Here is a 19,830-nt window from a genome sequence, read left to right as displayed (position 1 = left end):
GGTCTGTCCAATAGATTAAACCATGGCAACCCAAGAACTTAACAGTGTTCTAGTTGCCTGCACACAGTAGGTCCCCATCAACACTCACTGTTGTCCTCACTGTCGAATAGACTTATCAACAGATTGAAAACGCATGCGTTTTGTCCCGGTTATGGTTTTTGGGTATTAAAAGATGACAGGGATGCAGCCCTTCCCCTTCAGGATCTCAGTTTAACCAGAGAGACAAATGTGGAGACAGACACTTATGACAAAGCGTGCAGCTGAATCTAGCACTGTATATGATCTGCTAAAAATAAAAAATGACTACTTGCAGGAAAGCAGAGTACAGTTACCCCTTCACATGTGTGCCTCCTGTGAGGATTTCAGAGGCCCTGGACCCCCAGTGGGGAGAAGTTCAGCTGTCTCTTCTAATGTCAATATCCTTGTCACCTCTCACTACCAGCCTGGCGCTGCTTGGTAGGTGCTAAATCCACCACAGGGATGGGGTGTGACACGGGCAAGAAAGTGGACCAATGAGATATCTATGGGCACAAACCCATTAAGGCCCTTCAGTACTCCCACCCTTGGGCCCACTTGTTGTATGTCCATCTAGGTGGCCTGAGGCATTACCTGCAGAGGTTCCTAACAAGCAGAACAGTTAGGTCTCTACGCAGTGTAGATTTTAAGCTTAAAGAAACACGCACCAGAAACACCTGGAGGGCTGGCTGAGCTGTAGGAATGTTTGATTCAGTAGGTGAAGGCGAGGATCAAAAATTTGATGTCTTTATCAGCCGCTCTCTGAGAACCTCTTGGTACCTGTGTGCTGTGCTGTCCATTACGGGTGTGTGAGGCTCCTTGCGAATGTCCTCCCACTGTTCAGAGGGACAGTCAGTGTAAAGTGTGGCAACTGGGAAAATCTGGGTCTCACTGCCAAGACTTACCGCTCCAGAGAGAGAAGCCCTGAGGCTGTAGCCAGAGCTAAGGGTCCTGGGGTTGGACTTTGTGTTATCTGTCTCTAGGCGCGCTCTGGTTGTGTCTCTGTAAAGTCCTTCATTTGTGTTTCCATCCTACCTGGGATTTTACTCGGTTCCTACTCTCATCACAGCTTGAAGACCCTGATGATGTATCACAGCACTCTGTGCTGGAGTCCTGCTCAGTCCTGTCTCCCCTGCTGAGGAACTGGACATAACCATTTCAGAGTAAGAGTGCCTACTGCTCCTTCACAGCCCACACCGCTGTGACTCTTCACCATCAACTAAAAATAAAAAAAGCAACGTTTTCCTCCTATTCAATGATTTGTGAATCAGGTATACACATACATATTGTATTATACTACCCATGCTAAAATATCAGAGGGTGAGAGAGAGAGAGAGAGAGATGTGTGTGTGCCTGCACACATTTAGAAACTAGACCCACACATGCTTTAGACATTCTGGTGGTCTATTAGCCACTTGCAAATCATGTACCTTGATTTGGGCGCACTGAGCTGCGTCTCTTACGCAGAGAACATTTATGAATCAGCATCTGCTGGGGAAAGGAACCATGGATGTAAAAACACACAAGCGTGATGGTTTTGAGCAAGTGGCCGTGTGCCCGGTGCTTACCTGTTCCTTCCCCTCCTGTCTTCTCTGTCTCCTCATCTGGCTACCCATGCATGATTCTTCCACCTCCAGAGACTGAGGTAATTCCTGGAAGTCTCACATTGACTGACACTTGAAGCAATGGTGTTGGAATCATCAGCTGAACTGCTCTTTGGGGTTCTGGGTGTTACACATTGGCTCCTCTGACAGATGGCCAAGGTTCCACGGTGACCCCATGATTCACCAGTGCACACACAGAGAAGGAGATCCCTTCCTGGTGGTGTTAATAACTTTTGGATTAGTGGCCCCTGTGTCTGTGTTGACACAGTTGCTCACAGTCCTCCTTGGAAAGCTTTCTGCTTTCTTAATGAGACCCTGGTGTTAATACAGCCAATGGTAGAAAGCCCTAGTCACCAACTCTGAACAGGCCTTGCTGGTGTCCAGAACAATGGCTGGGTCTTGGCAGCCTCTCACTCTTTACCTCTGTTTATTTCCTCACTCAGCACATTGCAAATACAGGTGTTCTGCCTCTGTCACTACCTGCCTCGTGTGCTACACTGAGGTCTGAAAACCCTGGCCAGCCTAGAGTTGTAGGTTCCTCCCCACCCCCCTGCCCCATCCCATTGTCCTGCTGTGTGCCACACTCCTTGTGAGTGGAATACAGATACCAAGTTCCTGTCAGTCAATGTAGCTTAGAAAGGGGCAGGGGCATGTGCCAGGTCACACTGGTGATATGAACAGTGGGTGAAGCAGGTTAACTTCCAAACATACTGCCAGGTGTTTGGAAGCCTCCAATGCTGAACAGCCAGCCACATAGCTAACCCGCATATGAACTGTCCCCACCTCTGCAGTAACCGGCTCTGCTCAAGAGCACTGCATACAGCAGTCTTTGGAGTGGAGGCCCCCCATCAATCTTACCCAGTACTTGTAGGATGACTGGGAGGTTCTTCTCAGTAGAAATCAAACATGCAGTGTGTCTTTAGAGTTTTGCTGTCATGATGGTGTCAGCATAGAAAGCTAGACATATAGCCACCACACGGTTCTCCTGGAGGCTTTAGCTTGTGACTCTACGGTCATATTAACAGGTGCCTCTCTGTGGGGTTTGGCATCTTTATTTGTAGGATTATTTGTGGTGTTCTTTTTAAAGCAAGTCATTTAAAAATTTTAAATTGAACACATCTCATCCTCTGAAATGGCACTTGTGACATTATCTTATAAATACATAGACACAGTGTCTGTGCGCCTTCTCGCTCATGCCTGTTCCAGCTGACCTCACGAGTACCCCTCTGTAAGGAGTGTTCACTACATGTAGGTATTTCAATAGGATTTCCTCCTTTTGTTTCTGAGAAAAAATCCAAACTTTGCTCCCACTGTCCTCCTGAGTATCTCCTATACAGATTCTTTTACCTCGAGGTGCAAGGGTAGAATCCAAGCTTAGAAGGTAGCTAAAGCAGATCTAGAGTTCAGAGGTGTGGCTGTGTATGCTGGCATATGCTCAACCAGTGTGATACTTGGCAAACGTAACTCAGAAGCTATGGCTCACCATGTCTCTCCTGGTCCGAGTTTCTGTTTGGTAAACAGAAAGAGAGAAGGGCCTGTTATTGGCCTTTCCTGTTACGTGTTTGTATGTATTTCAAAAGTATCGGGAGCCTAGTATGTTACAGGGGAGTGGTGAGCCTTTTTAGGAGCCTGAAGCCTTGAACTGTAAGGCCATGGAGTGCCACCAGGTTACCTCTTTATTATGTATCTCAGCCTTGCATTGCAAACCACATTCCGTAGAAAATAGTTCTGGGTGCCACTTTAAGTCCAGCCCTTCTGGGATTAGCCACAAACTAGAGGTATCTTAAGATTCCTCTCATTTAAATTTAAATATCTGAATGGCCCAGCCACACCTTATGACTCCAGGAACCTACTAGATAATGTAGATTTCTGGTCTCTTCTCCAGGAATTTTGCATCAAATCTACACGAAACTATTTCCCAGTGATTTATGTCTTGGGTCATGTTTGAGAAGGGCTGTTCTCAGAATAGTATTAGAGTGAAGGTGTTAAATGTCCTGAGCCGTACGCACAGTATTCTAAGCCTGGTCAACTTTCATGAGGACATTCTCCTCTTCTGTTCGATTTTGGGCATGTATTATGAACCTGTTAGTGCTTTTTTTTTTTTTTTTTTTAATTAGCCTTTATTTTTATGTATATGGGTGTTTTGCCTGCCTCATGTCTGTTGTACCACATGGGCACAGGAGGCCAGAAGAGTGCATTGAATTCCCTAGGACTGAAGCTACAAACAGTTGTGGGTACTTGGGATCGAACCAGGGTCTTCTAGAAGAGCAACCCATGATCAAAACTCCTGAGCTATCTTTCCAGACTCCCTATTAACTGCTTCTTAGTTAATATTTTGTTTAACAGAGCTCATACAATGTTAAGACTGAGCAGTTATGATGTTAACACATTCAGCACAGTTTCTTGTGATCTAGATGAGCAGAAGGGCAGGCATTAGGAGAAAGGGAGTATATGTATGTTATTCAGACCCATCCAGTCTACCAGGAGCAGGCCAGGTCCCTGAGACCACTGCAGGACAACTGAACCTGCATTTGTCATGAGATCGCACAATCAAATCAGGCATCAACAGCAGCCTGGACGTGGCAGTTAACCACTTGTATTTCAGAAGGCACATTAGTTAGGGGAGTCACCTGACCTCATCTTAAGGCACAATACTGAGAACAGATATGAATAATAATCTCTACTATTGATTAAAAGCACAGATCTGGCACTACAGTCATTTCAGTTGCAAGTCGTCCTGGGGAAAATCATATCACCAGGGAATGTGAAATTCTGTAAATAGCATGATTTGGGAAGGAGCAGACCATTGAGAAGATGTGCTTTCTGGGGAGGAGAGTTGAGGATTTCTCCACAAAAGAGAAGCCTTTGTGTTTGTTCTGGTGTGTCTGCCTTTATTTACTCTTGCTAACTGGGTTGGTGAGCTGCAGGAAGATGCCCTCCCCTCCCTTCCCCTCCCCCCTGCACTCTGTGGCAGAACCTCAGAAGAATGAACTGACTAGTTACAAACCAGTAGCCTGGAGTGAGCAGGTACAGCTCAGGCTGCTCAGTGCACCCTCTTCCTTATTTGTAAGTGCTGGGTGTGGAATAGGAAGCCTGTTGGCCTATAGTGGTGTCTCTGGGACACTAAAGGAGAAATGGTGTTTATACAGAATTGGGTGAAGCACTTCTCTATGCTGGAGTCGTTGGACTTCCGGTTCCCACATCACATTTGCTCCTCTGTAGGTAGGTCCAAGACCTTTCTCTGCTACAGAATAAAACTTGAGAAAATGGGTCTGACCTGTAGTTGGACCTCCAGTCAGTTTTGAGGTGAATAGAGCACAGTTTAAAAACACTCCAAAGCTGGGGAGGTCGCTCGAGTGAGGAAGGGCGCTGGCTGCACAAGCGGGAGGACCTGAGTTCAAATCCCCAGTAAGCTCATGTAAAAGGCTAGACATGGCAACGTATTCATCTGTAACCCTGGCACTGTGGGGTGCAGACACAAAAAGGACCTTTGGGGCTCTTTAGACTCCAGCCTAGTTGTGTTTAGTCTCAAGATAATAAAGTTGAGAGTATTATATCCACCCAAGGAACTTCTCTGCCCTCTGTGCAGACAGGCTCCTGTGCTCGCTCATATACACGAGTGTGCATATACCGCACAGAAGGATAAATATACACATGAAAACCAAAACATTCCGAGAATAAACATCGGATGTAAAGTTGGACAGCTTTATGTGTTTGAATCCTGTTTTGCATTGTGAGTCTAGCAGGTGTGTGATGAAGGTCTGTGGCCATCTCCTCCTGGTTGGTGCCACTATTTGGTTAAATGTGTTTGGTTCAAGTTGATGGACGGTATGTCTCACAAACTTTTTATACTTCTTTTTAGAAACCACAACCTTAAAACTGAAGTCTGATGGTGTCTTCTTACATAATGTCCTCCTGAGAAAGCTCTCAAATCAAAATTTTCCTCTCATATTTCCACCTAAGAAGCTTCTAAAATGGTGCTTAGAGTCTCATTAAATGCCTAACATGGTGGCAGAGCAGTGGCTAAGGACTGTAGAAAGTGGGAGAGAGGAAGGAAACAAAGAGGAAACTTTTCCTCCTTCCTTCCTTCCTTCCTTCCTTCCTTCCTTCCTTCCTTCCTTCCTTCCTTCCTTTGATTTTGTTTTGTTTTAGTAAGATAACATTGAAGAATGGCATGAATAGGTAGAAGAGCTTCAGTCACAGCTTCCATTAACATTTGTCATTATTATGAGCGTGGATTAATGTTAACATAAGGACCCTTTTATAACAGACAGCCCTGGAACTGTGTATCAAGGGAACAGATTTCTGAACATCAAAAGCATCTCACTCTTTAGCGTTTGGGCTGGGAATGTTCAGAACCTTCCCACCCAAAGTCACGTGAGGTTCACATGAAATGGCGGGAGTCTGTGATTACACTGTTACCATGTGAACCTGAAGAAGGTTGGGAACATGGAAAAGAGGCCAAGGAACTGGGAAAATAACAGACAAGGAGCCATGGCGTACTCGTGGACAAAGGGGTCGCCATCTTCAGGACACTGGATGTGTATCGGAGCCAGAGTTCCATAAACATGGGCTGTCAGCTCGCTCACTCAATGCAAGTTTGAAGTGGCGGGAACAAAGCAAGTGGCCTCTTGGGGATAGAGGAGAGTCAGGCAGGAGGTTGGAAGGGGGGTTGTTCCCGTGTATTTGCAGCAGGCAGGAGATGGATGAGAGGGTAGCAGCCTGTTCCTGTCCCACAGCAGCACTGTAGATAACATGGCACCTCACTAGAAAGTATAGCTCACATGTTATCCACTCTTAAGATGAACTATTGTTGGCTGATTGGTTACAAGATGTGCCACGTGGACGTATTTTAGCTGGCGTCCTTGGCAGAAGTTTGGTGGAGTTTGGAGGGCCTCCGGTATGGTTGGTTCCTTCTGTCTTTTTAATGAGGAAGTAGAGAGGGAGAATAGAGAAGCCATTAATTAGCACAGAGATATCAACAAATGGAGATTTCATTGGAAAAGTTTTCCTGTAGGCATTTCTGTTCACAAAAGATCTGTAAACCTCATAAAACAACCTCTGGAATGAAATCCAGTGGTAAGATAACTTTGGGGTTTGACAATGGGAACAGGAATAATACATTTTTAATTAAAATAAAGACTTAGCAGCTGGATGTCTTGGAGAATTGAAGGCCTACAGGAAAACTGGAGGTGGAGAAGATGTTGGTTTCTGCGAGTTTTGTAGATTTCCCTCTATGAGCTCTGTGATCCACCTCTGACAACTTTTGCATATGATACATGGCAAGGGTTCAGTTCTATCCTTCGGAATTGTCGCCCAGCACAATCTGAGGAAAAGATGACTGGATTCTCAAGGGAGCGGTCCAGGCCTTTGCTGAGGGTTAACTGAACACAAGTGTAAGATGGTTTTGAACTCCACTGGCTTCAGACTCCTTTCCTGTGTAGTGTCTCATTCATTCCAACATCTTCTCTGCCTTCAGTTAGGTAACAGTGTTGTGAATGTTATGTCAAAAGTGAAAGGAAACAACATAAAAATTGGACTTTATCGAAATTAAAAATTTGTGTGCTTTCAAAGCATAGTACACCATCAAGAAAGTAGGAGACAGTCCAAATGAGCATAAATATTTGCAGTTACAGCTGTTGAGACATTTGTATCCAGAAGAAGAAGAAGAAAAAAAGAGCAGCAGTAAAACAATGCAGTTAAAATTAGGCAAAGGATTTGAGTATTTCTCTAAGGAAGAAATTTCTCTCTGCACTTCTCTAAGGAAGATGCACAAATGGCCAGTCAGCCGGGAGACTACATTCATCCCTGTTACTTCCTTAGCAGGTGTGACCTGGGAGGAGGAGTGGGGGATAAGCTGTCCTTTCACATGAGCTGGCGAATAAATGAAAGAGCTACAGTAGCAAGTGTTGGGGAGAAGGAGGGGAGCTTGCCACAGCCGTGTGGGATGTAACTTAGTGCTGGGACTGGAACAAGTTACTGTGTAACCAGGTAAGCTTGGCCAGCCAAGAATCCAGGACTTGGGAGAGTTAGAAAGAATAGTAATTCAAATTCTGATGGATGGATGGATGGATGGATGGATGGATGGATGGATGGATGGATGGATGGATGGAAAAAAGTAAGTAAATAAATTAAAGTTACTATACAGCCCAACAGTTTTATTTCTAAATGTGTCTTTTGGCTGGTTGATTTGCTTTTGTTTTCATTTGCCTGTTTATTTTCAAAGAGAGAGGCGGGAGAGAGGGATGGTGGGAGGAAGAGAGAGAGAGAAAGGGGGCAATGAGCTGGCTGAGTGGGGAGGAGATGGGGGAAGTGAAACCATGATACGAATATGAAAATAAATTACTTTAAATTAAAAAAAAAAAAAACCGAGGAGGGTGCAGTAGGAGTCAAAGCCTGAGGACCAGGATGCCTTTGGTGGGACAGTGTCTTCTTGACTGGACAGGGAAGGTGCACCTATGAGATTTCAATAATACACCTCCCTAAACTAGACATGCATAATGACAGTCCAGCTGACTTGCCCACGCGGAGGACAGGAATTTCACAAGGCCCCACCCACCCTGAGATGAAGAGCCACAGACTAACTACCAAAGGCTGTGGAGAGAGGGAGAATCGGTGTTCTCTAGGGATGAGTCCCAAGTGGTCAACCCTGAACACATGTTCATAAGCGCCATCCTGAGCGGACTCAGGAGACATTCGTACGTGCATATGTAAATGATAGAGGACAGGCCATGAATTTGAGAGGGAGTTAGGAATGCATAGGAGGAGGGAGGGGGTACAGATGATAGAAATACAGTATTCATAAAGTTCTGAGAAAAAAACTTTAAATGAAAAAATTTTAAATATATTTAAATAACTACATGAATGGACTTATAGCAGCAGTGGTGTGCATAGGTGCCAACCAGTGAAACAGCCCAGAGTGTTCACTATGTAACTGTTGGCTTTAGAAATCTGCTGCGTAAATATAGTGGAATAGTACTGAGCCAGAAAAAGCCGCAATCTGGATATGTTAGCCTCTGCAACATGCTAAGTGAAGGAAGCCACAGACCAGTGAGCTCGTATTGTCTGATGGTGTTTATATGAAATGTACAGTACAGGCAAATGTCTGGGGCCTGGGAGCAGATAAGTGATCAATAGGGGGTGGGGGCCGCGGTCAGGGAGGAGGGAAGGAGTGCCTGTTGATAGGGACAGAATTTCTATAGAGACGATAACAATTATTTACTAATGAGTCTGTGGTAATGGTTCTGTAACTCCAAATATGTGCCAAATCATTGAGTTATATAATTCTATGTGGGTGAACGCTTCAATATACAAAGCATGGTTCTGTGGAGCAGCAACAGCAAAATCATGGTCTTAAGCAATTACAAAAAGATCAACATAGCTCTCCATGACTTAACTTACCAAGTACGCGCCAGCAGACTCAAAGTCTTTATAATTTATAATTTTGGTGTGATGAGTGGTTAGGGAGAGGGGCGTACACCTATAGACAAAATTATTGGCTCTTGCTACAAATGAATCAAGTTTAAAAAGACCAGTTAGGCAAATTTGGGAATAGGACAAGAATGAGTTCATGTGCGTGCTTGTGCTGCTTTTGTTAAATATTTCATTGTAGCCTTTGTGGATGGAGGAATTGATTTATATAGCAAAGCTGATGTGTAGGTTGGAGGGACATGTTTGATTGGTGAGGTCTGTAGTCTGTCTCCTTAGGTAAGAATTCCTCTTCCTTTGGTCACCACAGGGACCCACAACTTGAGTGTCACTGAAGTCTGCACACTATAATCTTAAGAAGTAGTCCTTGTGGCAGGTGATGGAATAATTTCAGTTTCCAGTTTTAGCAAGGCAACAAACAGGGCAGTGTAAAAGCGAACTCACTCATTCAAACTAACCCAAGAGGCCTGAGGATAGAGCTCACCCAGCATTCAGAAGGCCCAGGGTTCAAGCTCCAGCACTGACTGAAAAGAAAATCTTTTCCACCACCAATGTGGAAGTAAAGACTGTGGCTGGTGTATGTCAATGTCGGAAAAATAAATCGAACGGAAATAGCATAGCAAATGTCATTGAAAACGGAGGCATCACACCAGAGCAAATGTAAACGCATTGAGAAGTACCATGTAGTGTCAGGAGTTAGCTCATATCTGTATGTAATTATACTTTCCCTGGCACGTTGGCTCCTTCACGTCCTACCACTGTTCTTGTGGTAAATTATATTTAGTTTTTACGTAGCAAGGATTATCAGAAAAAAATTTAAATCAATTGGCTTTTCTGGAACGTATCTCTCTGTGTCACACATAGTCTGAATAAAATTTAGTAATACAAATTGTCTTCAGTGATATTATCTCCTGGGGGTTTGCATGGTGCTGGTCTTTACCTAAAAGAATAAGAAAACAAAGATTGAGTGTATCACCCAACAAAAATGAAATCGGAGGAGGCGTTTGCTGTCTTCTCATTGATAAATCTCCACAGCATTTGTTGAGCATGGTATGAGGCGCTCAGTATGTGAGAATTAGTGATCGATGCCTATAGGAATATTCAACCTGAGAGTTAGAGTAAATCAAACTAAAATTTTATTGAACATTTGACCCTGGCATAGTCTAGTGTATACTTGTAATTCCAGAATTTGGCTATTGGTGGTGGGCAGATCGGGAATTCATGGTTATTCTTGGCTATGGAGTTCAAAGCTACCTGGGAAAAGAAAGAGAGGGAGGGGGATGGGGAAGGAAGTGCAAAAAGGAGAAAGAATCAATTGATCCAAACTTCTCACAGTTTCATCTTGAGGTAAATATGTCTGAGCATCTTAAAAGCAGCCTGGTGAGCCTTTCTCACAGACGTCAAAGGTCCACTCATGGACCTCATGGATACCTGTGACCAGTTTATGTCATACCGCGTCTCGGTTGCCTCTCTCAGATGTTCATGTGACCATTGTCTTTGAGCTCGGTTTTTTCCCTGGAATTTGAAATGAACTGAAGTCGATGAGTTTGCGTTTTCTTTCTTAGTCCTTTTGTCAGAAGCCAGAAAGCAGTGCAGAGCCAACGTTCCTTCTTCTGTCTTGATGAAACTTTGAAGTTCCTATCCAGCTGTGTGACTGGGTTATATGGTGGCTGTGTACAGAGTGACTTGGTGAGTCAGAGGCCAGGCTCAGCTGTGGCCCGTGGTGGCTGTGCAGCTTTCCTGGGACAGCAGAGCCAATGGCAGCCTTGAGTGGGGCCTGCTGTTCATCCTACTATGTGCCTGAGTGTATGCAACCCTTAACAATTGCCTGTCAGCAGGTTCCTACAATCCACAAAATAAAAACCTCATAAAAGGTGTAAGAAGCCTTCCTTGGCTCCTAGTGCATCTCCCAGTGTTGAATTGTTGGTCTCTGAAGAGTATTTCCAGAGGTCCCACTGGGGTACCACTGCCAGCCTCTTCTTCCATCCAAACCTAAGTATTTTCTTCAGACAGTGGAATAGTCAAATGTATTCAGTTACACAGTACACAGGGAAAGCCGGTAAGATTCGGAGCGGTGACCACAAAAATATGACCAGTGATGTCTAGGTCAGGGTGGGGTGAGCGGGTAATGTGCCAGCCAACTCAGCACTGTGACAACAAGAGCATGTGATCTTTTCAGAACAAGGAAAGGTGGTTTCAGTTAAATTAACAAAGAAGTATGTGCTTCTGTGCACAGGGTTGTTGTTTGTTTGGGCTCCGGGTCTCAGAGTCCATCCTAAGTCTTCTCTCCATCCTCTAGCTGATTCCAAGTTGAAGTAGAAATAAACACTTGGAAGGAAACAGTTTTTTATTCACGAGTTCATTAAAAAAACAAAAAAACAAAAAAAAAACAAAACCAGGCAGGCTGCAAGCTTTGTGGTGAGCTGTGCATGTTGCATTGATAATTTGAGAATTCTTGATTAGACGGAGTGCCATTTTTCAGTTCCTTGTTGTTAATAAGAATTTTATGTTCTCAGTGCCAAGGCTCCCGGCTTCCACACTAACACACAGCTACCACATAGATAGTGGGGGATGGTACAGGTTAGCAGGTTCAGGCACTCAGCAGGCACAGCTGATGCTGTTTTCCTAGTGAAGGCAATCGTATCTTGGATCATGGATTGGTTGATTCTGAGTTTCTCTGAATGCATCTTTTGGTAGAGATTAATGTATGACAAGATGTTTAGCCTAATAAACTTTATCTCTGACATTACTTATAAACATAAGACATACAGTGGGAGTCTGAGTGTCCAGTTTATAGAAATGGTTAAAGTTAGAGCAGAAGATGTGGCTCCCATACTCCCTACCTGTAGGTGAAAGTTTTGGACACTAGCTGTTAACTTGTTTTGTTTTACAAAATGACACTAGGACTGGAGAGCTGGCCCAGTGGCCGAGAGGACATGCTGCTCTTGCAGAGGAACGAAGTTCACTTCCCAGCACCCACGTGGTGGCCTCATAAACTAACTCCAGTATCATGGCATACTGTCATCCTCTTCTGACCTCTGCAGGCATCAGACACCCTCATGGCACACACATATACGCCAGATAAAACATACACATTAAACACAAAAAGTTTAAATGTTTACAAAGCAAAATGGCACGAAATGTAAAGATCATAGTTTCTCATGCTTGTTAGTTTGTCTAAAGTTATACACTATATGTATTTTAGGATATTTATTCTCAGTATTTTCCAAATGTTTCTAGATATACATTTATACACACATGCATTTATGTTCTAATAAAACTAGCAGGATACTTCAATTAGTCTCTATTCAAATAGCTAGAGAAAATAATTGGTGGGGTGGGGATTCTTCTGAAAGCATTCAGAAAAGCATTTTTAATAAATCATGCCTTCAGTCTCAGATTGCATGATGATTTTGGTGCTGGTAAAATAGTCTTTCAATTCTAAGATTAATAGTGAGTTGTAACTGCTCATGCACAAACCCAAACCTTTGTTGGGTCCAGTGGAATTTTACCCTCTGCATAGTGAACACCCCTCTACCACTGGCTTCACAGATTTCCCTATTGATAGCCTTATTCTCTGGTTTATTTCCTTTCCTTGCAAGGTGGACATTTCTGCTCCCATTACATATTACTGTTTTTAATTTTTTTCTCTTGGTTCTCATGTTTATTTTCTTTCTGAGAGCCAAAGTACCTTATTGGTATTTTCAAGTTGTTAGATTTCCAGTTTTAATTTTTAAAACGGGGACCTCATCGCCTTTGGGAGGCATTACCCTCTGGCAGGTTCACACTGAATCTCTGCAATTTGAAGGCTTGGAATGTGTTCTCTGTGGATTGGTTATATTGAAAGGGAGGGGCCAGGGGCATCCGTTTGTACCTATAGTCTAAAGATGTACCTACAGTCTAAAGTCCATGAAAAGGCAGCTCACTGGTAGGGTAAAGTACAAGACAGCTGCATATGTGTGTGTACATGTGTATCTGTTCAAACCAAGAAGAGGCAGCAGAGTAAGTTACAGGATATTCCCTCCCTTTCTGTGAAGGGAGTGTGCCTGAGTACAAGCCAGAACTCTTGTTCACTCCACATTTCTATTTGATGAAATCTAAGTTATGGAAGTGGCTGTAAAAATAATTTGTCTGAGGGAAATGTGGATAGAGAAAATATTTGAGACTATGGCTAGCCGCTTCCCTGTGCACCACATGGCTCAGATCAAAGCATCCTCTGACTTGATCCTAGTGGCCAGATCATTACTTATCGATTGGAACCCCTCCGGAGTATTAACCCCTTTCTGCCCACGTTTATCCTCAATGTTTGCTTTGCTGTCAGTAACTTGAGAAATGCAAACTTTCCACTTCCACAAGCTAATTCAAAGTTAACCATTGTTATGGACATATTTGCCCTGAAAAAATATTTTTTAATATTGCACATTTTAAATAGTTTTTCCTAAAAAAAAATAATTTTAAAAAAGAACACGACAATTCAATTTTGTGAGAGCTGTTTTCATAGAGAGGAGAGGAAGAGACATGAACTGTCCTGTGTGGAAAATATGAGAGCCACAGATTCACACAGACTTTCCAGTCATCTCATGTACACTCAGTATGGCCATTTGCAGCATCCTCTGTGGTCTGAGGAGAGAGCTTTGCTTCAAACCAAACCCTGTCAAACATTTTTCACACATGGAGGTATGTTTCTAACATCAGGTAATTATACTTAAATGTGTTTAGAACATAATCTCACAGCTCATAGTTTAACTCTTTCTTAAAAGAAAAGAAAGAAAAAAATCATCAGGATTAATTAGATTCTTTGGGGAATGACAGCGTGAGGTGTGTCACTCGCCTCCTGGGCCGTGGACTCTCCAGGCTGGTTTTTGCTCATTTTCTCTCCTTGTGTGTTTTCTTGCAGCTTGTCCCATGAAGAGCACCCCCACAGCCACCCTCTCTATGGGCATGGCGTATGCAAGTGGCCAGGCTGTGAAGCAGTTTGTGACGACTTCCCGGCCTTTCTAAAGTAAGGATCATCTGCCTTGTCTTCTCTGTCACACAGCTGTCCCTCCTGCTGTCCCCATTCACCCATCAGGTTGTCTTCCTGTTGGAGACTGTCACATAGCCTTTCAGAGGGTGGCTTCTGAGTCACTGTCATAGAAACTTAGATCATCCCTGGAGGGTTGCCCTGCCAGGAGAAGGAGACTTAAAGGGAAGGCACCAATTCCAGTCAGTGTTTTTGAGACTAACCCTAATGCAGAGAGAAGCCCACTGTGAACCTTTAATTCTTTAGCTCTCTCTGGTTTTGCGCATATCCCAATCTATCAGTGATTGGTCCTTTGTAGTTTAGTGACTGGGCCCCATCTTTGACCTGGGATCCTGAGACAGTGCCACCATTTTGGTTTCTTCTTGGTATAGATCATTCTCCTTGCAGGAAGAAGTGGGTAGACACACGATGTAAACTCAGGATGTCTCGTCCCAAGCTGCGGCGCTGATAGCCTCTGCCAAAGCAGGCTGCTCCACTTCTCCATTTGGAGTGGATCTCTCTGCCTCACAACTCCGAGTTCCCTTTCCTCTCCTGTGCTGTCAACGTCAGTTAAAAATCTGACCAACTAACCTGTGTTCTTGGCATCGCTTACAAATAATATGCTAAATCCTTGACCCGTGTACTGCATACAGTCGTCTACGTGTTCTATTGTAGTGAAGAGTCACCATGACTAAGGCAGCTCTTAAAAGAAAGCCTGTAACTGGGGCTGGCTCATAGTTGTAGAGGAGTAATCTATGATCATAATGGCAGGCAGCAAACAGGCATGCTGCTACAGCAGTCGCTGAGACCCTTCTGTGCTTATCTGCAGGCATCAGGCAGAGAGAGAGAGACACTGAGCCTGGTGTGGGCTTTTGAAACCTCAGAGCCCACCCCAAATGACACATCTCCTCCTGCAAGACTATAGCTTCCAATATTTCTCAAAAATTTCCAGTAACTCGGGACTAAACATGGATTCTACGAAGCTAAGGGGGCCGTTCTCAGTTAGACTGCCACCAAAGTACCATCTTCTGTTTAGCATGCATCACGTATAGCTTCTATACATCAGGGCACACAATTTGATTTGTCTAGGGTGAGAGCATCCTTTATGGCTATCTTCATGGGCCAGACATAAACACTGTAATGCAGCCACCCCTGGAGATGCTTGTAGTATTGCCTGCAGGTAGGTAGGTTTATGTGAATGTTTTTTTATAATAGCAATGCTATAGGAGGGTTTGAACTTATTATATAGCGTCTCATATTGTATCCTTCACTTCAAGATAATTCGGTGGTCAGTGCACACTTAGCTCATGTCCCAAAATGCTAGTAAGTGTCAACAGCTAGAGCAGCAACAGTCCTTGCCACCTGCATCATTAGCATTTAGATAAGTGGGTGATAGCTTTGTCTTCTGCATGGCTCCCTCATGGAATCTGTTTTGTTACCACCCTCTCTCTTGCCTAATCGTATTTATCCAATGAGAGGAAAAGAGCTTCTCAGGATGCACAGAAATTCTGATTTCCCCGGCTGTACCAGTGCTAAGTAAATACATTACTGATTTCACTCTCCGTAGAATGGCTGACAAGCATCGGTCAACATGATTTATGTTTATAAAATCTCAACTTATAAAATTGCTGTCATCACTCCTGTGCCATGTCTCATCAGCTCTAGGGACAGAAAAGGCACTGCCAGTTCCCCACTTTGACCTATTTAAAAACTTTCATTAACGGCCAGAGTATTTCTATCCTAATCATCTTCACGTCATAGGTTCATGAGCCTTGAGTTGGCAGTTAAGCTATGGCGAGGCCTCAGGATATAGAAAGAGCGAATAATTCAAACCACTTCTAAAGTCAGAGTGAAAAAAAAAAAGCAGAGATCTTTTGAATTGAAGCCTAGATGTACCTCCTACAAACAAGCAGCCCGTTCAGCACGCCGGATGTTAGGAGCCTGCCTCTGAGCTGGAAACCCTCTCTCCAGCCTTTATTGTGGTTTCGCACATGGCATGACATGCTCCTGGTTCCTGTTTGCTCAGCGGAACTGGAGTGCCCGCTATCAGCTTGCCATATAGCTTGCTTATTTCCTACTGTTTGCTTATGTGCCAGCATTTTTCAGAAGACTTTGTTTGCAAGTTGTACAAGCCTGACTTGAGTTGATAAAAGAAAAAGAAACACGGCAGCAGGTGACAGTAGCTAGTGGTATAGACGGAGCTCCTGGAGCATCGCTAGTGCCAGGCGTGTCAGGATCCAAGTGGCTTGGAAGTGCTGTCATTTGGGGGTCCCCATTAGCTCTGATTTTCTCTGTTGCTTTCATTCTTGGAACTTTTCTAATTGGAATTGGGAAAAAACAGGCTTGTATGACATGGCATTATCCCTCCCGCGGTGCAGGAGTTTCTCCATCGGTCCAGATTAAGCCCTCTTCTAGTTTTGAGCCAGGCTCCATTCTTCCAGAGCAAAGGGACTCATACACGTGATGCATCTGGAAATGGGGATGAGAGACTTGGACCCAGAAAACAAAAGTGAACATTCCTGTGTCAGAGAAGCCCGACTTAGGATCTCATTTTCCCTCCTTTTGCATCAAGATTTTTAATGCTTTGAGATTCAGACTCATCTTTAGGTTCAGGATCTTGCCCAATGAAGTGGCAAACAAGGAAGTCATCTTGGAGACTTAGAGTAGCACATCTCTGCTCAGCCCCAGTGAGAAACCTATCCGCTCTAGGTAAACTTGCAGATCCAATGAAAGCCACGTGGTTTCCCTGAATTCTAACACTGTTATGAGAGAATAATAGTTGAAGCATTTCTCCTCACGTTACTGGGTGGAAGATTCTGGAAGAATCTCCTCAACTCTACTTGTCCGTAAGCCCCCCTCCATTCTCACTTATGGTGTAAGCAAATTGACACTAGTCACGTTTTTAATGATGTATAATTAAACAGCATGGTTTCAGATATGTAATAATATATATTAATACATATTAATTTAATCTTCACAACTACCTGGGATACTTCACAACATCATAGTATCATTTTGAAGACTCAGTTAAGGCAGTAGGGAGCAGAGAGTTTGAGTGATTTACCCAAGGTCACCCAGCTTGGTCCCTTCAGCCCTGGTCCCAGAGTCCGCGCTGTCACCCTGTGCCATCTGGGAGAAGTTTTTTAAATGAGTGAACTGCTTTCTGCTTGTTTTAAAGGCAGATCAGGTGCGGAGCTACTTTGGCGGGTGGTCGTTTGTGTAGATTTGTTAGGTCTCAGTCCCTTTCAGCGTGTGCCCCTCATTGTATTAATGATGATCTCTTAGAATTGTCAAACTCCAGAGACAAACCATGGGACGTGTCTTTCCTCAGCACTTATAAACACCAGCACTTCTCATCTACTTCAGTATATTTTAGGAGCAATCATTTAAATATCCAGACTTGGATATTTAACAAGGTTGCTGACATCAGTAACCTTGTATTTAGGTTGCTGACATCTACCCCCACCTTGTATTTAGAGAAGGCATTGATGAGTGTTCTCTGAAATAATGTAAAAAGCTGCCTTCAGTCTAGTCCTGAGGCTGGTATGGAGAACCAGTACATTAGACTTTGCAGGCCTGCGTCCTGTCCCCCATCACTCTAAAACAGGCAAAGTCCGCCTGAGGAAGAAGCGTGCCTGTGCCCCTTATACCAACCAGCAAATGCGCTCTGATCTAGGGTCTCATTTTTTGGCTCTATCCCATATTTCCAGCTGAACACTGCTTTGTACCCTCTCTATTTTGTTGGCTTGGTAGCTTGCGGAATATGCACACATGGGAGGGCCTGTGATTTTCCCCAACACCCACAGGTTTTGCCCTCCTAGCTCTAGGGTTCTCCAACCTAGCATGACAGGTTTGGTGTCTGAAAGGAACATTATGCCTAGTTCACCAGTATGTGACTCCAGGTAATTGTCACAGGGTACAACTTCAGGATACAACTCCAGTTAGACAATCAATAGCCTCTGATGGGAAGAGAAGGCACCAGGGTAAAGGTAGAAGAGTGTTTTTTCTCTTCTTTATGAAGTATTAGTGTTGATGCAAAATGAAAACCAGAGACTTTTAAATGATACCTTCTCCACAAGGTTTGTTCCTAAGGTGAGGGTGACCACAGAATCTTTAATGTCAGAGATACACACTGTTTGAAATGTATGCTGTTGTCTTTCCCTCCGACCTGCAGAGACCCTACCCATAGTCTGTTTCTTCCCCCCCCCCCCCCATACAAGTTGAAGTTCTGGGCACTAGTTTCTTAAATCTCCCCACCCAGAGTTGTCATGTGACATGTATTTTGGAGGTTTACTGATGTCAGCAAGTGCTTGCTCTGATGGCATCATAGTTGCCATTGTTCCAAATCCTCCAACAACTGGGAACAACAGCAAGCTCGTGGCCTTCTGAGAGGGGAAGCTGTTACACTTTACCGTCTTTCCATTCCACTCAGTTTCCAGATCAGTCAGTATTAGTCTTCACCACTAGGACATGGAGTTAGGATTGTTCCCCTTAAAGACCAAGACAAAAACCAAAAGCCAAACAAACAGAACAAATAGCTCCCATTAGGCTTTGGAGAGGTAGAGAGTGGACCAGGAAGTTCTCAGTCAGGCCCACACTTCCCATTTCCTGACTTGAGTGTGTGGTCAGACCAGGCCACAGTTTCCAAAGTGCTTGGACACAGAATCTTGTTCTCCATTAATCACCCACTCCTTCATACTCCGCCTTGCTTTGGAGGTGGAGCCCATGGCCTGGTGCATGCTGGGCCAGTGCCCTGCACGACTCTGAGTGACATCCCAGCCTTTTAATTAGACTTCTGCGGGATTTGATCACTTTTGTGTCCTCGCATAGTATTCCATTTGAAAAGATTTTTTTTTTTCCTTTCTGGTTATTTTTCACGTAGTAAAGTTTCATATAGACAAAGGCAAACAAAACAAGCATGCCTTTACACGTTAGTCAAATGTATGTAGTTTATGAAAGCCAAAAGACACTTTCTGCAGATTCCTAATGGGAGACATGAGCATAGCATGGAAGAGAATGACCAGAGAGGTAACTTTGACCCTTTTCAGAAGGTTGGAGGCTGCAGACAGAATAAGAGGGTTCTTTGGTAAATTGCATTAAACAGGTTTTGGATTTTTTGTTTTTGTTTTTTTTCATTGAATTTTACTTTTCAAAACTTGGGAAGGAATTTCATGTGAAAGAAACTAAGTGTGTTCTGTACTGTTTTCACAAGTGTTTTTATCATAGTAACATCTTGTTTACCTTAGTTCCCTGCCTAAAACTACTTGGAACATGTTAAGAAAACATTTCAAGAAACCCCTGACAAAGAGGCCTTTGTTTCACAGCCCTGGAGAGGCTGCAGGCCTCACAAAGGTGTTAACTTCCAGCCCCTTAAGCACTTCCACACGAAATTCCAGCAACTGTGTTTGTGGTTTTGCAAAAACAAAAGCCATGCTAAAGGAACCAGGTATATGCTAATACATGTCTAGGGAGGCCGGATATCATAAATTGTTTTAGACCCATTTGTGGCTGTGGAGCTGGCCCGCCTGAAGGTTCTGCAGGGGAATTACCCCCAGTTAGCTTAGGAGCACCCGGAGCCAGCAGCAGGGGGATAGCTGCCCTTAATTTGGGTGTGTGCAGATCCAGGGCAGCCTCACCATTGCAGTCTTTCAAAATCATAGGTATGAATTTCCCCCATCAGACCTGAGGGGAGAATCCTTTGCAAATTGCAAAATGAGCTTTGTCCTTTTACAAACGTGACTTCTCTACTTACCTTGTGTTTTCTAGAGTTGTTTTTTAAAG

At 43.9% G+C, this 19,830-nt stretch overlaps 1 protein-coding gene across 11 annotated transcripts in view; it reads left to right on the top strand.

Annotated features, from left to right (window-relative positions):
- The window catches only part of Foxp1 (forkhead box P1), a 448,446-nt gene that overhangs the window by 383,020 nt on the left and 45,596 nt on the right, over positions 1-19,830 (top strand). For all 11 annotated transcript variants that reach the window (XM_052174415.1, XM_052174416.1, XM_052174424.1 and 8 more), the window contains one exon: positions 13,945-14,049. In XM_052174415.1, coding sequence (XP_052030375.1) covers positions 13,945-14,049 — 105 coding nt within the window. The remainder of the gene's footprint in view (positions 1-13,944; positions 14,050-19,830) is intronic.

Source organism: Apodemus sylvaticus, chromosome 2, assembly GCF_947179515.1.
Source record: "Apodemus sylvaticus chromosome 2, mApoSyl1.1, whole genome shotgun sequence".
NCBI lineage: Eukaryota > Metazoa > Chordata > Mammalia > Rodentia > Muridae > Apodemus > Apodemus sylvaticus.
This window is presented reverse-complemented; position numbering and strand designations above follow the sequence as displayed.